Below are 17,403 nucleotides of genomic sequence, written 5' to 3'. Positions count from 1 at the left end.
ATGGTTTATGCCATTAACTTAAGTGGGCAAAACCGGAGGGGCAGCAGGTTTTGACAGAGGCTTAAAAGCACTCTTTTAGAAAGCAACATTACGGGCTTTCCTTTTCCTCCCTGTGTCTAATCAGTCAGCAAGTCCTGCAGCTTTGACAGTCATAGTCAGAGCCTACATCGAGCCTTTCCTTTCCAACCCCACTGCCAGTACCCTGGTGCAAGCCGTTATCGCCCACTATTAGAGCTGTCTCCTTGCCATCTAGCTTAACGGTACGCCTTACCCACCTCCGCCAACTATATTCTACACTGCTGCCAGCATAATTTTCCTGAAGTATGGCTGCTGTCATGCCACCGTCCTGCTCCAGCTCCACATTGCCTCAAGAATTAAGTCGAAACCTCTAAATATAGTCCTTCAGACCGTGGGCTTCCTCTCCTGATGTCTCACTCAGCATTCTCCCTCCCTTTACCATACGCTCCAATCAAAATGACCGTTTGCTGTTCTGGGCTCAATGGGCGCTTCCCGGGTTTCTTTCTCTGCTTGTGCTGTCTGCTCTTGGGGTTGGGGGAAGAGATTTTTCTCTACCTCTGTCCTTTCAGCGCACAGCTCAGCTCAAATGCTGAAAGTAACGTCTCTTTCCTTGGTGGTTTGATAGATTCAGTTTTGTTTATACAGCTTTTCATCTTATATTTGCCCTAAGTTTCAAGTAGTTACATTTAGAGTTTTAAACCCCCTATTTACAAGTTCCTTGAGGGAGCGATGAAGCCCTGCCCTGTTTGCCTGTGCTACCTATTACCTTCCTAGAATGGAGTGGTGCCCAATAAATGTGTTAGCTGACTTGAAATGAACTGCTTTGAATTGGGTGAGACACAGGGGAGGGTGGATGATGAGGGCCAGTGAGCTATCGAGGGCTCTATATTAATTGTTTTAAGTTAATATGCTGGATAGAGACCACGTTCCAACAGGAATTTCCCCTTAAAAGAGGGGTAAGAAGGGACAGTGAGAGCAAAGAGTTATGTCTAGAGGGCCGGAATCTCTGTCTTGACACTTGGTCAGCAGGACATTCCCACACCCCATTCCCAGCTCCCTCGCCTGTTTATCCACTCCCCTTTCCCCTTCCCACATGTTGACCCTAGATTCACTTGCTCCCTAAGAGCAAAATGTCTTCATTTCACAAAGAAGTACTGGGCTCTCACCTTTGCTATCTATGCCAGGGGGCTGGGGGCAGGTGAGGAGAAGGCATGCTAGGGATACTCCCACTATTTGCTTTAAGATTATCCTTGCCTCATCCTCTGATGAGAAAGCTCTTTCCTCTTTTTTTCAGTTCAATCAGCATCAACACGGGCAAATCTCAGTGGGAAAAGCCAAAGTTTAAACAATGCAAATTGCTTCAGGAACTTCCTGACAAGATTGTGGATCTTGCTAATATTACCATAAGTGACGGTAAGATTGTTTTGTACATATAAGACAAATTATGGAACTTCGATTATTTTGCCTACTTGACCTCAAACCAGAGAGAGTATAGGCAAATCCCACTTAGGAAAATCTACCTTACGACAATCCAATTTCAGAACAAAGGTAATTAATGTTGGTGGAGGTGGTGGTGGGGCATGAGATGTTAGGACTATCAGTGTTTCAGTGATTTTTGTTTGGTTTTGCTATATACATATTTTTTTCTTTTCTTTCTTTCATTTTTTTTTTTTTTTTTTTTGAGACAGAGTTTCACTGTTGTCACCCAGGCTGGCGTGCAATGGTGCGATCTCAGCTCACTGCAACCTCTGCCTCCTGGGTTAATGCAATTCTCCTGCCTCAGCCTCCCGAGTAGCTGGGATTACAGGCGCCTGCCACCACACCTGGATGTTTTCTTGTATTTTTAGCAGAGGTGGGTTTCACCATGTTGGCCAGGCTGGTCTCAAACTCCTAACCTCAAGTGATCCACTTGCCTCAGTCTCCCAAAGTACTGGGATTACAGGTGTTAACCACTGCAGCCGGCCTTATTTTACTTTTTTGGCTAATTGTTGTTTTTATTTTATTTTAATTTTTAAAAAGTTTTAATAAGTAATACTTCACCAACTTCAATATTCAAAAAACAAAAAGGGTATATGTAAAACATCTCCATCCCACTGCAGACCTTAGCCATTCAGTTACTATCCACAGAGATATTTTGTGGATCCATTTTATAGATCCATAATGAAATGTGTATATATATATACACACACACATATATATACACACACACACACACATACTCCCCCTCACTTTTTGTACACAAAGTGGAACATGCTATACACACTATTCTTCACGTTGCTTTTTTCTGTTAACAATATATTGCAGAGATTATTATATCAGCATATAAAGAGTTTTCTCATTATTTTTTCCCCCTCTGCACTGTATTATATATACCACAGTAAATGTGCCACAATTTATTTAACCTGTTTCCTATGGATGAGTATTTAGGTTGTCAGTAACATTTTTCTATGAAAACATGACTGTACAACTATTTTTGTGTTTTTTTCATTGTAGGGAAAATAGTATAACATACTTTAAAAAATACTCACATTTTTGATAGTGTATAAGATGTTTTAGAGTTAGCATTGTCTAAGCAGCTGATATAGAAGGTTGCATTTCTTTCAAAAATACATTTGTAGACCATGTTAGCTTTTATTTTCGTTTGTGACGCTGTTAGCATAATTCATATTATTACGTAAAAGAGATTCAAAATAAAGAGTATCTCTTTAAAAAAAAAAAACACCGCTTTGATGAATATTACACATATGTCACAATTTTGAGAAGGTAGGGGTATACCTAAAGGATAAGTCCTTGAATGTGGAATTGCTGGGTCAATCACACTTTTGATGGTGTCAAAATGCTCTCTGTAATAGTTATAGCAATTTAGATTCCCACTTGCAAGGTATGAAAAGTGCCTTTTTTCACAACTCCTTCATCAACACAGCATGTTTGTTATCAGACTTCTGGATCTTTTTGCGATATGATAAGCAGAAATTGATATCTCAATGTAGTTTACAAACTTTTTAATGGAGATATTCGCATATCATAAAATTCACTTATTTAATGTGTACAATTTAGTGGGTTTTTAAAAGCATATTCACTAGATTGTGCAACCATCATCACTGATTCCAAAATATTTCATCACCCCAAAAAGAAACCCTGTACCCATTAGCAGTCTCTCCATTTCTCCCCCATTCCAGCTCCTGGCAGCCACGAATCTACTTTTTTATCTATGAATTTTGCCAGTTTGGGGCATTTCATGTTTCTGAGGTTCATCCAATGTTGTAGCGTGTATCATTGCTTCATTCCTTTTTATGAATGCATTATATTCCATTATATAGATATACCACATTTTGCTTATTAACTCATCAGCTGACGGACATTTCTTTTCCACCTTTTGGCTATTATTAAAAATCTGGCTATACACATTTATGTACAGATTTTATGTAGACATATGTTTTCAATTTTCTTGGGTATACATCGACGAGTAGAATTGCTAGGTCATATGGTCACCCTATGATTAGTTTTTGAGGAACTTCAAAACTGTTTTCCATAGCAGTTGTGCCATTCTACATCCCTGCCGACTCTGTATGAAGGTTCCAATTTCTTCACATCCTTGTAAACACTTATTACTATTGTCTGTCTTTTAGATTATGACTGATAGTAATGCCCCCCAACGCACCTTTATTCTTGGTGTTAGTAATTTGTGTCTTCACTTTTTTATATCCTGGTCAGTCTAGCTAAAAGTTTTTAAATTTTATTAATTTTTATAGACTTTATTTTTTAGAGGAGTTTTAGATTCCCAGCAAAACTGAGTGGAAAGTACAGAGCTCCAGCATATGCCCTCCCCCAACCACATGCACAGACTCCCCCACCATCAACATCCCCCACTAGAGTGGTACGTTTGTTACAATTGAATGTACACTGACACATGGTTATCACCAATAGTTCATAGTTTTACATTAGCGTTTACTCTTGCTGTGGTACATTGTGTGGGTTTGGACAAATGTATAATGACACGAATCCACCATTACAATATCATATGGGATATTTTCACTGCTGTAAAAGTCCTCTATAGTCCACTTATTCATCCCTCCTTCTTCTCAACCCCTGGCAATCACTGATCTTTTTACTATCTCTCTGTTTTTGCTTTTTCCAAAAGGCCATATAGTTAGAATCTTACAATATGCAGCCTTTTCCGATTGGCTTCTTTCACTTAGTTATGTGCATTTAAATTTCTTCCATGTGTCTTTTCTTGGCGTGGCAGCTCATTTCTTTTTGGCACTGAATAATATTCCATTGTCTGGATGTACCACAGTTTATTTACTCATTCACCTACTGAAGGACATCTTGGTTTCTTCCAAGTTCTGTTAACTATGAATACAGCTACTAGTAACATCTGTGTGCAGGTTTTTATATAGATGTTAAGTGTTCAACTCATTTGATTAAAGAACAAAAGGTGTGGTTGTTGGATTGTGTGATAAGAGTATGTTTAGTTTTGTAAGAAGCTGCCAAATTGCCTTCCAAAGTGGCTGTACCATTTTGCATTCTCATCAGCAATGAGAGTTCCCGTTGTTTCACATTCTTTCCAGCATTTAGTGTTGTCAGTGTTTTAGATTTTGGCTATTCTCATAGGTGTGTAGTGGTATCTCATTTTTGTTTTAATTGGCAATTCCTTAACGACATATGGTGTTGAATAGCTTTTCATATGCATATTTGCCATATTTATGTCTCTTATGGTGAAATGTACTCTATAGGTTGAATGTTTGTGTGCCCCAAAAATTCATATGTTGAAATTCTAACCCCAATGTGATGGTATTTGGAGATAAGGCCTTTGGGAGGGGATTAGGTCATGAGGGTGGAGCCTTCATGAATGAGATTAGTGCCCTTATAAAAGAGGCCCCAGAGAGCTTCTTTGACCCTTTCACCATGTGAGGTTACAGCGAAAAAATGACGGTCTATGAGCCAGGAAATGAGCTCTCACGAGACATTGAATCTGTTCTTCATAGACAACTTGCCAGACATGGTTCTACTGCATAAAATGGGTCCCTCCCATAGTGAAATGTCAGAAATTGAGGCACAGGCATTCCAGTGTCTCTCAGAAGGACCAGGGAATTGGCCTTGAAGCAGTGAACTTCTCAGACTTGTTTTCCTTGCAGAGGATGCAAGTTTGAGATCCTTGCTGAGGACTATGTAGAAGAATTAGGAAAGCAAGCACAGCTCTGATTATTTCTAGATCAGAAACCAAGAGTCAGGGCAATAGGAAATGTTATAGCTTGAAGTGAGTGGGAGGAAAGTTAGAGGGTTTATGTTTCACGCTGACCTCCCTCCTTCTTAGTGACACATTTTCTTTAGAAATGCTAATAGAATTTTCTCTTGTGGAAAAAAAGTTAATAAACAGTCATAACAACAACAAAAACACTGCACTGGGTTGGGATTTTTAGAAAATTGACTGTGAGAAGTCATTTTATATATATAAAAAAACTACCGCGGAGTAAAGGAACAGTTGGATGATGACTGTAATGTATATAACTGAAAAGTAAACTATCAAATTTATTATCTTTGGAAGAATCCTTCTATTCTACTTGTAAATTAGGGGCTTAATGAACAATGAATACAATATAAAGGAAAGAAAAACGTATTCATGCTGAAACAATTTATTTTCTTTTGCTTTCAATCTTGCTGACAAGCATTAGATATCTTGGTTGAAGAAAAACTCTTCAGCTCTCTCACTTAAATGCTCCTTTTTCTTAACTCTTTAATATCACAGAATTAGAAAAGGTACCTTTATTTCAAAGTTCTTTGGATTCTCTTCTGTGCTCAATGTTTGTTACCTCCATGATATTAAAGATGCATCAGGCTCTAGTGAAGTTGACTGGAACTTTTCACAAAACTATTTTCTGTCTGTGTCCATTCCACCATCAGGGTAGGATAGTGAGTGCTTAAGAGAAAACAGTGGGGATTTCCAGGAGGTCAGGTAGAAAGACTGCAAAGCACAGCTGTCCCAACCCCCAACACAGTGGAGAAAAGGGCCAAAGGCACAGATGTTGTAAAAAGTGATATTGAAGAGCTCAACTTTGGAGTCAGCACTGGATTAGAATATTTCAATGTTTTAACTTCTTCATCTATATAAAGGGGATAATGTGAGTACTTTCGTGACTAATACAAAGGTTATTGTGATGAATAGATGAGAAAATGCATGTATAATGCCTTGCTGTTGTATCCTATCTCCAAAATGCCCACCAACTCATTCCCTCTTTGTCAATTGGGAGTTGAATCAGGGCTGGCTTGTGACTGCTTAGCCCAGGAGAATTTGGGAGAAGCGGCTTTGCCAATGATGGGACTAATTTTTAAGGGGACTGGAAGTTTCTGCATCCTTTCTCTTGGTACACTCTCATTTGAGATGCTTCCTCAGAGCCAGACACCATGCTGTAAGAAGCCCAAACAGTGACGTGCTGAAAAATATTTAACAACCAAGTCTACCCAAAGAAGGTGCTGATTTGTAGCTTTTGCCAGTTTTCATGATATAATACCCTCTCCTCCATGGCTGAATACAACCTACAATGCAATGTATAGTGACTGAACTATAAAGTTGGTAAGAGATGGATGCGCAGATACAGTAGATATGTAAATAATCACAAGAGCTTAGATTAGTAAAATGTAGCAAAATAATTAGAAAGTGAAGATGTTTCAGCATCATTTTAAATATAATTTATGCAATTGTAAGTTTATATAATTTAATTTTTAATAATGGCCATGTTTAACAACTAGTTCACAGAATTCCTGAAAATTTAACAATTGGTTCTCACCAGCTGGTACAAGTTAGCTCCAGTACATCACAAGCCGGATCCACACACTACTGAGCCCACACCACTGGGGGAGGCCATGCGTAGGGAGTACGGCCAACAGCCCCAACTGAACAGTCAGCATCAATTGCCTGCCATGTGAGTGAGCCCTGTTGGACATCCAGCCCAGATTAGCCTTCTGATGTATTCAGCCTCAGCTGCTATCTGACTTCAACTGTATGAGACACTCCAAGTGAGAACACTCAACTGAGCCTAGTTAACACACAGAATCATGAAGGATAATAATACATTATTGCTTTAAGCCATTAAGTTTTAGGGTGATTTGTTATGCAGCAATAGATAACCTGGAACACTGGCTCACAGAAATTGCTCAGTAAATAGCAGATATTATTATTCTGAATGTTGCAATTACTGGCAGATTAACTGTAACAGTATTTCAAGGAATGAGGATCAATTTATTTTGCAACAAATAAAGGAGTCCCTTTATTACTTTTGCTTGAGGACCAGGAATTTTTACACGATGAGTGTAATTTAGCTTGAATTTTCCTTAAAAACTATACAACTCCAGAGAAAAGGTCTATAATTACTTTCCACAGTATAGCTAGTCTCCCATTGGCCTGCTGTTTACGTTCATTCTGCCACAGCAGGGACTATGTGAAAGTGAAATTGCACCACTGAAGCCCAAAGAATCATGACTAGGCAGCTCTTGCTATTCCATTTTCAACAAAGTCTGAGCAATTTAATAAGAGCAGTAGAAAGACCCGTGAATGAGCTCACTATCTTTTTCTGTCATGCCTAGTCTTAATATTTTCTCAGCTTTTTTAACTTACCAGAAGATAGATGTTAACTGGGACAAAATATTAATTCAGAAACAATTACGACCTTGTTTAATCTCCTTTCTGCCTCCCATCTCCTCAGGGAGAACTCTGTCTTTGCTAGTTCAGTTCCCATGTGAGGCATTGTTGGACAAATTGGGGTAATGGTTGGGGAGGAATTGAGAGGATCTCAGTTATGATTGCTGAATTTACATTGATGAGAACAGAAAGTTGTTTGCAGAAAAAAAAGAGAATAAAGAAAGAAAATAAAGAAGAAAAGGAGAAAGCAAAAAGTAGCCTGTGTAGGCTTTTGAAGGTGTTAAGTTGTGGGGAACTTGGGATAGGAGAGAGATTTGAGGAGACACTGATAACTATGGAGGTCATTGAAAGAGAGAGAGGAAGAGAAATACAGACAGAAAGAGAGAGGATGAATTTTATGCTGAATTATTTTGTTTTCTGAAACAGAATTGACTATTTGTAATATAACCTGGGTTAAGTGTGTTATGAGTGTTGGCTCTCTCGGGAATTTTTCTTAACAAATTGTATTTTTTATTATTTTCCTTTATATTTTGGTTACTGGACTTGAATGTGAGTGCTTTAAGCTAGGAAGACACCACAAGAAAGCTCAGCTTTATTTGTGTTATATTTAACTAAAATCGAATTTGTGCTGTATTCGTTTAACAAAGCTCTTCACTTTAAAAGTGAGTCATAATTCAAACAAAACAATTATTTAGAAGAAGCGTTTATGAGACAAGAACTTTCGGGCACTGGCAGGATATTTGATGATTTTGAATATTATTGCTAATTTTAAAATTTAATTTGTTATTGTCGTTGTGACATGTAAAAATCATTTATTTTAGAGATACATACTAAAGTGTGGATAAAATGATATCATATCCAGGACTCGCTTTGAAACAATATGGGGTTGGGGAAAAGGTGAGTGGAAGTGTAGAGAAAATGAGATTAGCCATTCATTGACACTTGTTGAAGTTGAGTTATTCATGAGGAACATGGAGATTCATTACACAATTCTTTCTACTTTTGTGTATGCTTGCAAATTTCCATAATAAAAAGTGAAGAAAAAAGTGGGCGAGTTCATATCTATTGTTCTTACTCTCTGGAAAATCTAAATTAACTGCTTTTTATTATGACATAGTCCATATTTGCTTTTTTTTTTTCCTGTGGTTTGATGGTTCTTGACAGGAAAATGTAACCATCACCCTTAGTTATGAAAACATAGACTGAGTGTTTGCTGATATTTGAGTATAAGGTGGGATCTACTTAACACAATCCAATACTCAAAAGTCTCAATTTAATGAGAATCAAATGTCAAGATAATTCTTCAGGGACAAAACGATTTCCCTGGTGCGTATGAAAAATGATTTAATGAATGAAAACTTTTTAATGAATAAAAATGTGACTTATGTTCTACTTTCTGGGACTACACCTATTGTAGAAACAAAGGGCCAATATTTTCCTTCTGTAAACATGTTACCTTGGCAGGTATTCTCATCTCACCCTCTTTACTCTTTAAAGGAAAGGAAGTACACCAGAATGGCAGAAGACTAAGTCATGAAGCTTTTATGTCTCAACTTTCTTTCCCCAGAGAATGCTCAGGATGTTGCAGAGCATATTTTAAATTTGATAAATGAATCCCCAGTCCTGGATAAAGAAGAGACAAAGATTATTGTTTCTAAAATATCAGATATTTCACAATGTGATGAGATAAGTATGAACCTAACCCATATTGTATTACAAATAATCAACGTTGTTTTGGAAAAGCAAAACAATTCAGCCTCTGATCTGCATGAAGTAAGCAATGAGTAAGTACTAATACTTTGGTGAAAGACATTATTTTTAAAAAATTTAAAATACAGTCGGCCCTCCGTATCTGTGCGTTCTGCATTTGTGAATTCAAACCACCACAGATTGAAAATATCCTTAAAAAAATCTTGTGTCGATACTGAATAAGTATGAATTTTTTCTCGTCATCATTCCCTAAACAATACAGCATAACAACTATTTACATAGCATTTACATTATATTAGGCATTATAAGTAATCTAGAGATAATTTAAAATATACAATGATGTGCATAGGCTATACGAAAATACGACCCTTTTTTTATATCAGGGACTTGAGCATCTGTGGATTTTTGTATCCATGGGAGTCCCGGAACAGATCCCTCAAGAATACGAACGGACGACTGTATATATTATCAATTTATTGGCATACAGTCATCATAGATTTTAAAAGTCAGGTAGTTACACATTGAAAGCTCAGTAGCTCAGTTAGTACAATGCAATGGGGTCACTTTACTCGAACGTTCGTTGTGAAAGGATGTATTCGAATTCTAATTGAATCTTAGTGACAACAAGTTTTCAAGTAAACAGTTACCCCAAACCAAACCCCCAGTCCATTCCCCCAACTTTTGTGCTCCCTCAGTGTTCTTAATGTCTATAAAATGTATCCAACCAGTGCTAAAGTGGAAAACTTGAGAATAGTACTAGTTACCTCCCTCTAACTCACACCCAATTAATAACCAACTCTTGTATTTGTCACTGTACATCTATTTTTAAAATCCCTTAAATATTCCGGTGGAATTCATTTACTTCTCTCCATCTCCGCCACCAGCACCCTATTCCTAGTCCCATTTCTCTCACCAGACTGTCTATAATAACCTCCTAAATGGTCTCTCTGCCTCCATTCTTGACCCTCTATGGGTCATCTTCTACATAGCACCCAGAGTAATCTTTTAATGTAGGTATCAGATCATGTCCTTACTTTGCTTTTAAAACCACTAGGTGGCTTTCCATTACACGTAGAATAAAATCCAAACTTCTTATAAAGTCCCACGAGGTCCTGCAGGGTCTGGCTTACATGTAACAATTTCATTAATTTTCACAACAATCTTTTGAGATGATTGTAATATTAATTCTAACTTTGCAGGTGAGGAAACTGAAGCTAAGTGAGATTATTTTATCTGTCCACACAGTTAGAAATTAGAGGAACTAAGATTTAGATGTCAACTTGTCTGATTCCAAAGCCAATGCTCTTATTTAATAATTCCTAAATGATATAAAGATAGCGATTAAAACTCAAAGAAAAGTCTTGCAATGAGGAAATCTTGCAAGGAGGATGGGTTTTTTACTTTTAAAGGGTAGGATGCTCTTCTCCATCTGTGGTTTCTTGCAGAATTCTGAGGATAATTGAGCGTACTGGTCACAAGATGGAGTTTTCTGGGCAGATAGCAAATCTGACGGTGGCCGGGCTGGCTTTGGCTGTGCTGCGGGTGGACCACACGTTTGATGGCATGGCCTTCAGCATTCACTCCTATGAAGAAGGCACAGACCCTGAGGTGAGTGCAGCTCAGGGAACTGAGAGCCAATCAGCCAAGCACTGTTTCAAGTCTTCATTCATTTACTCCTTGGGAGAGAGAGAGGGCACTCTGTTAAGGTTTTATCTTCAGGGGACCTTATGGACATACAGACATCCCAGGTAAGATTCATATATAATCTTTAGTAGGCTAACACCTTGGTTGAAGTGGTGTCTGGGAATTGTGCAGTGATACCGCCTTTGGCCCTGTGACCCCAAATTATCTCAAATGTCAGTTTATTATTGGCCACCATTTAAGGAACACATTATATGTTGGACATTGTGCTACCACCTCCTTTGTGCAGATAAGGAAACAGAGAAGTAATTTGCCCAAGAACACATAGCCTAATGGTTAAGCCAGGATTGAAACCTATGCCTGTCTGGCTTTAAAGCCTGGGCCCTTTCCACCATATGATACTACCTTAGCCTTTGGCATGTTATAGGCTGCCAACCCTACTCAAAACAATTTCAGAGGTTAGATTTTTTTTTTTAACAATTAAAAATGTAATAAAGTGTACATATAAGAAAATGAACAAATCCCAAGTATACACCCTCTGAATTTTGACAAATGCATACATTTGTGTAATCCAAACCCCTATTAAGATATAGAATGTTGGCCAGGTGCAGTGCCACTCCTGTAATCCCAGCACTTTGGGAGGTCAATGTGGGAGGATCACTTGAACCCAGGAGTTTGAGACCAGCCTGGGCAATATAGTGAAACCCCATCTCTACAAAAAACTAAAAAATTAGCCAGGCATGGTATTATGTACCTGGGGTCCAGCTACATGAGAGGCTTAGGTGGGAGGATCGCTTGAGACCAGAAGATCAAGGATGCAGTGAGCCATGACTACACCACTGCATTTCAGCCTAGGCAACAGAGCGAGAGTCTATATTTTTAAAAATGATATAGAATATTACTATCACCTCTGAAAACCCCTTTGTGCCCTTTCCAAGTGAAGCTCTGAAACTACTACCTGAAGCGGCAATCACTGTTCTTATATTTTTCTGACATAGTTTTTCCTGTTCTACAACACTATATAAATGAAATCTTATAATATGTACTGTCTTGTATAAGGCTTCTTTCATGTAGCATAATTTTTTTAGTCATCCTTTTGTTTCAGTAGTTTGTTCCTTTTTATTGCTGAATAATATTCGAACGCATGGGTGTACAACAGATTCCTTGTCTATTCTCCTCTTGATGGACATTTGGATTGTTTCCAGTTTGGCTATTATGAATAATCCTGCTATGAACCTTTGTGTATAAGTTTTTATGTGATCATATGTTTTTGTATGTCTTGGATAAACACCTAGGAATGGAATTGCTGGCTCATAGGTATATGTTTATTATTTATTATTTCTTTTTATTTTTTGAGATGGAGTCTCACGCTGCTGCCCAGGCTGGATTGCAGTGGCACTATCTCTGCTCACTGCAACCTCTGCCTCCCAGATTCAAGCGATTCTCCCGCCTCAGCCTCCCATGTAGCTGGGATTACAGGCACTTGCCACCTTGTCCAGCTAATTTTTGTATTTTTAGTAGAGACGGGGTTTAGCCATGCTGGCCAGGCTAGTCTCAAACTCCTGGCCTCAAGTTATCCACCCACTTTGTCCTCCCAAAGTGCTAGGATTACAGGCATGAGCCACCTCACCCAGCCTGTAGGTATATGTTTAAATGTAGTAGAAACTGTCATAGTGTTTTCTAGAGTGGCAAATGATGTGGAGTAATTTTCCCTGTTCATATTGGTTATTTGTATGTCTTTGGTGAAATATCTGTTAAAATCTTTTGCCCATTTTTAAATTGGGTAGTTTTCTTTTTTTATTGCAATAGTTTTTGGGATACAGGTGGTTTGGGGTTACATGGATAAGTTGTTTAGTAGTGATTTCTGAGATTTTTAGTGAACTCATCACCTCAGCAGTGTACACTCCGTGCCCAATATGCAGTCTTTTATCCTTCACCCTCTACCACCCTTTCCCTTGAGTCCCCAAAGTCCATTATATCATTCTTATGCCTTTGTGTCCCCATAGCTTAGCTCCTATTTGTAAGTGAGAACATATGATATTTGGTTTTCCATTCCTGAGTTACTTCACTTAGAATAACGGCCTCTAGTTCCATCCAAGTTACTGCAAAAGACATGATTTCATTCCTTTTTACGGCTGAGTAGTATTCCATGGTGTATATATACCACATTTTCTTTATCCACTTGTTTAGTTGATGGACACTTAGGTTGGTTCCATATCTTTGCAACTGTGAATTGTGTGCTTTAAACATGTGTGTGCATGTGCCTTTTTCATATAATGACTTCTTTTCCTTTGGGTAGATACCCAGTAGTGGGATTGCTAGATGGAATGGTAGTTCTAAGTTTAGTTCTTTAAGGAATCTCCGTACTGTCTTCCACAGTGGTTGCAATAATTTACATTTCCACCAGCTGTATAAAAATGTTTCCTTTTCACCACATCCACGCCAACATCTATTGTTTATTGACTTTTTAATTATGGCCATTCTTACAGGAGTAAGGTGGTATCTCATGGTGGTTTTAATTTACATTTCCCTGATGATTAGTGATGTTGAATATTTTTTCATATGTTTGTTGGGTGTTGGTCTATCTTCTTTTGAGAATTGTCTATGTATGTCCTTTGCCCACTTTTTGATAGGATCATTTGATTTTTTCTTGCTGATTTGTTTGAGTTCCTTGTAGATTCTGGATACTAGTCCTTTGTTGGATGCATAGTTTGCAAATGTTTTCTCCCACTCTGTGGATGGCCCGTTGACTCTGTTGATTATTTCTTTTGTTGTGCAGAAGCTTTTTAGTTTAATTTGATCCCTTTTATTTGTTTCTGTTTGTGCATTTGCTTTTGGGGTCTTAGTCATGAATTCTTTGCCTATGCCAATGTTCAGAAGGGTTTTTTTCTGATGTTATCTTCTACAATTTTTATGGTTTCAGGTCTTAGGTTTAAGACTGATCCATCTTGTGTAGATATTTGTATAATGCGAGGGATGGGGATCCAGTTTCATTTTTCTCCGTGTGGGTTACCAATTATCCCAGCACCATTTGTGGAACAGGGTGTCCCTTCTCCACTTTATGTTTTCACTTGCTTTGTCAAAGATCAGTTAGCTGTAAGTATTTGGCTTTATTTCTGGGTTTTCTATTATGTTGTATTGGTCTATGTACCTTTTTTTTTTTTTGAGATGGAATCTCGCTCTGTCACCCAGGCTGGAGTGCAGTGGCCAGATCTCAGCTCACTGCAAGCTCTGCCTCCCGGGTTTACACTATTCTCCTGCCTCAGCCTCCCGAGTAGCTGGGACTACAGGTGCCCGCCACCACACCTGGCTAGTTTTTTGTATTTTTTTAGTAGAGATGGGGTTTCACCATGTTAGCCAGGATGTTCTCGATCTCCTGACCTCGTGATCCACCCATCTCAGCCTCCCAAAGTGCTGGGATTACAGGCTTGAGCCACTGCGCCCGGCCTATGTGCCTATTTTTATACCAGTACCATGCTGTTTTGGTAACTATAGCCTTGTAGTATAATTTGAAGTTGGGTAATACGATGCCTCCAGATTTGTTCTTTTTGCTTTGAATTGCTTTGGCTATGTGGGCCTTTTTTGATTCCATATGAACTTTAGAATTTTTTTTCTAGTTCCGTAAGAATGATGATGGTATTTTGGTGGGAACTGTATTATCTATAGATTGTTTTTGGCAGTATGGTCATTTTCACAGTATTGATTCTTTCCATCATGAGCAAGGGATGTGTTTCCATTTGTTTGTGTCATCTATGATTTCTTTAAACAGTGTTTTGTAGTTTTCCTTGTAGAAATCTTTCACCTCCTTGATTAAGTATATTCCTGGGTATTTTATTTTAGTTATTTTGCAGCTGTTGTAAAAAAGATTGAGCTCTTTATTTGATTCTCAGCTTAGTTGCTGTTGGTGTATAGCAGTGCTGCTGATTTGTGTACATTGATTTTGTAACCTGAGACTTTACTGAATTCATTTATCAGATATAGGAGCTTTTTGAATGAGTTGTTATGGTTTTCTAGGTATACATTCACATCATTGGTGAATGGCAACAACTTGACTTCTTCTTTTCCAATTTGGATGCCCTTTATTTCTTACTCGTGTCTGATTGCTATGACTAGGACTTCCAGTACTATATTGAATAGAAATGGTAAAAGTGGGCATCCCTCTTATTACTGAGTTGTAAGTGTTCTTTACACATTCTGGATACAAGCAATTTATCAGATGTATGTTTTGAAAATGTTTTCCTTATGGCTTGCCTATGTATTGTCTTAATAATGTATTTTGATGAGCAGTTTTTCACTTCCTTATTTTCTTTTTTCTTTCTTTCTTTCTTTTTTCTTTCTTTCTTTCTTTTTTTTTTTTTTTTTTTTGTTGTTGTTGTTGTATGAGAGTGGGTCTCACTCTTTTACCCAGGCTGGAATGCTGTGGCTTGAACACAGATCACTGCAGCCTTGACCTCCTGGGCTCAAGCAATCCTCCTGCCTCAGCCTCACATGTAGCTGGGATCACAGGCATGCACCACCATGCCTGACTAATTTTTTGATTTTTTGTAGAGATGGGGCTTTGTTGCCCAGGCTGGTCTCGAACTCCTGGGCTCAGGCAATCCTCCCACCTTGGCCTACCAAAGTGCTGGGATTACAGGTGTGTGCCATTGTGCTCACCAAAAGTTTTTAATTTTCATGAAGTCTAATTTATACTTCTGTTTTCTTTTATGAATAACCATATATGACTTGTCTAGGATACTTTTGTCTATCAGGAAGCCATGAAAACATTCTCTTATGCTTTTCTTTAAAAGCTTTATGATTTTAGCTTTCACGTTTAAAACTCAATTAATTGATTTATGTATTCCGTGAGGTAGGAGTTGAGGATCATTTTGTTTTACGTAGATATCCAGTATTTCCAGCACCATTTATTGAAAAGACTTTTCCTTCCCCATTGGCTTGCTTTGGTACCTTTGACGAAAAATCAAATAGTTGTGTAAATGTAAGGCTATTTCTGGGCTTTCCTATTCTGTTTTGTTTTGTTTTAACTCTTATGTTATTACCAGGTCGTCTTGGTTCCTAAAGTGTTGAAGTCAGGTAATATAAATACTTCAACATTGTTGCTTTTCAAGGTTGCTTTGGTTATTCTAAGCCTTTTGCATGTCCATATAAATTTTTGAATCTGCTGATCAATTTATATAAAAAGCTTGCTGAGATTATGATTTGGATTGAGTTGAAGTTATTGGTCAATTTGGGGAGAATTTGTTTCTTACTAATATCGAGTCTTCTAATCTAGGAACATTTATTTAGTTCTATTTACATTTCTCTCAGCAATGTTTTGTAGTTTAGGTAGGGAAATATTGCATGTCTTTTGATAAATTTATTCCTAAGTATTTTGTTTTTTGATACTGTTGAAAATGGAATAGTTTTAAAACTAGATATTCCAATCATTTGCCGTTAGTATATAAAAATGGAATTGGTTACATATGAAATATTATTTATATTATATGCTATAATATATATACACACATTTTGTTTCTTACGCACTTGCTAAATTCACTTATTGCTGCTAATAATTGTTTTAGAGATTCCTTAGAACTTTCCATGTGAGCCAACATCATCTGACAATAGAGAGTTTTATGTATTCTTTACTGATCTTTATTCCTTTTATTTCTTTCTGGGGGCCTATTCTGATGTTTAGTACTTCCAACAAAATGTTGAATAGAAGTGGTTAAAGTGGGCATCCTTGTCTTATTTTTAATATTAGGAGAAAAGTATTCACTGTTTTTCCATTACTGCGATGTTACCCATGTTTTTGTTTTGTTTTTTTAAAAAGATGTTCTTTATTTGATTGAGGCAGTTACTACTACTCCTGGTTTCCTGAAAAAATTTATCACAAATTGTTGTTGAATTTTGTCAAAAGCTTTTTCTGTATCTCTTGAAGTAATCATTTGGCTTTCCTCTTTATTCTCTTAATATGGTAAATTATATTGATTTTAAAATGTTAAGCCAATCTTGCATTCCTGGAAGAAACCCTACTGGTCATGATGCATCATCATGTTTATGTATTGCTATTTTCTAAGTGTTTATCTTATGTTTTGTGAAGTATTTTTGCCCTTACATTCATGAAGAGTATTGGTCTGAAATTTTCTTTTTTTGTGATTTATTAGTCAGGCTTTAGAAAGATTTTGGCAACATTCTAAAAGTGAGTAGGGAAATGGTCCCTCTTCTACTTTCAGAAAGAGTTTGTGTAACATTGCTATCATTTCATTAAATGCTTGATAGGGTTCACTAGGAAACGCTCTGGGTCTGAAATTTCTTTGTGGGAAGTTTTTTGATATCAAACTAGATTCATTTAGTGGATAGAGAGCCATTCAGATTTTCTGATTCATCTTGTGTCAGTTTTTGGATAGTTGTAT

At 37.5% G+C, this 17,403-nt stretch overlaps 1 protein-coding gene across 1 annotated transcript in view; it reads left to right on the top strand.

The window, feature by feature from the left end:
• Positions 1 to 17,403, top strand: part of ADGRG4 (adhesion G protein-coupled receptor G4) — a 108,068-nt gene that overhangs the window by 53,491 nt on the left and 37,174 nt on the right. Inside the window, exons 10-12 of the mRNA XM_021932722.2 lie at positions 1,313 to 1,431; positions 9,225 to 9,441; positions 10,813 to 10,975. Of these exons, the coding sequence (XP_021788414.2) occupies positions 1,313 to 1,431; positions 9,225 to 9,441; positions 10,813 to 10,975 (499 nt within the window). The remainder of the gene's footprint in view (positions 1 to 1,312; positions 1,432 to 9,224; positions 9,442 to 10,812; positions 10,976 to 17,403) is intronic.

The sequence above is a fragment of the Papio anubis genome, chromosome X (genome assembly GCF_008728515.1).
Source record: "Papio anubis isolate 15944 chromosome X, Panubis1.0, whole genome shotgun sequence".
In the NCBI taxonomy this organism is placed as follows: domain Eukaryota; kingdom Metazoa; phylum Chordata; class Mammalia; order Primates; family Cercopithecidae; genus Papio; species Papio anubis.
This window is presented reverse-complemented; position numbering and strand designations above follow the sequence as displayed.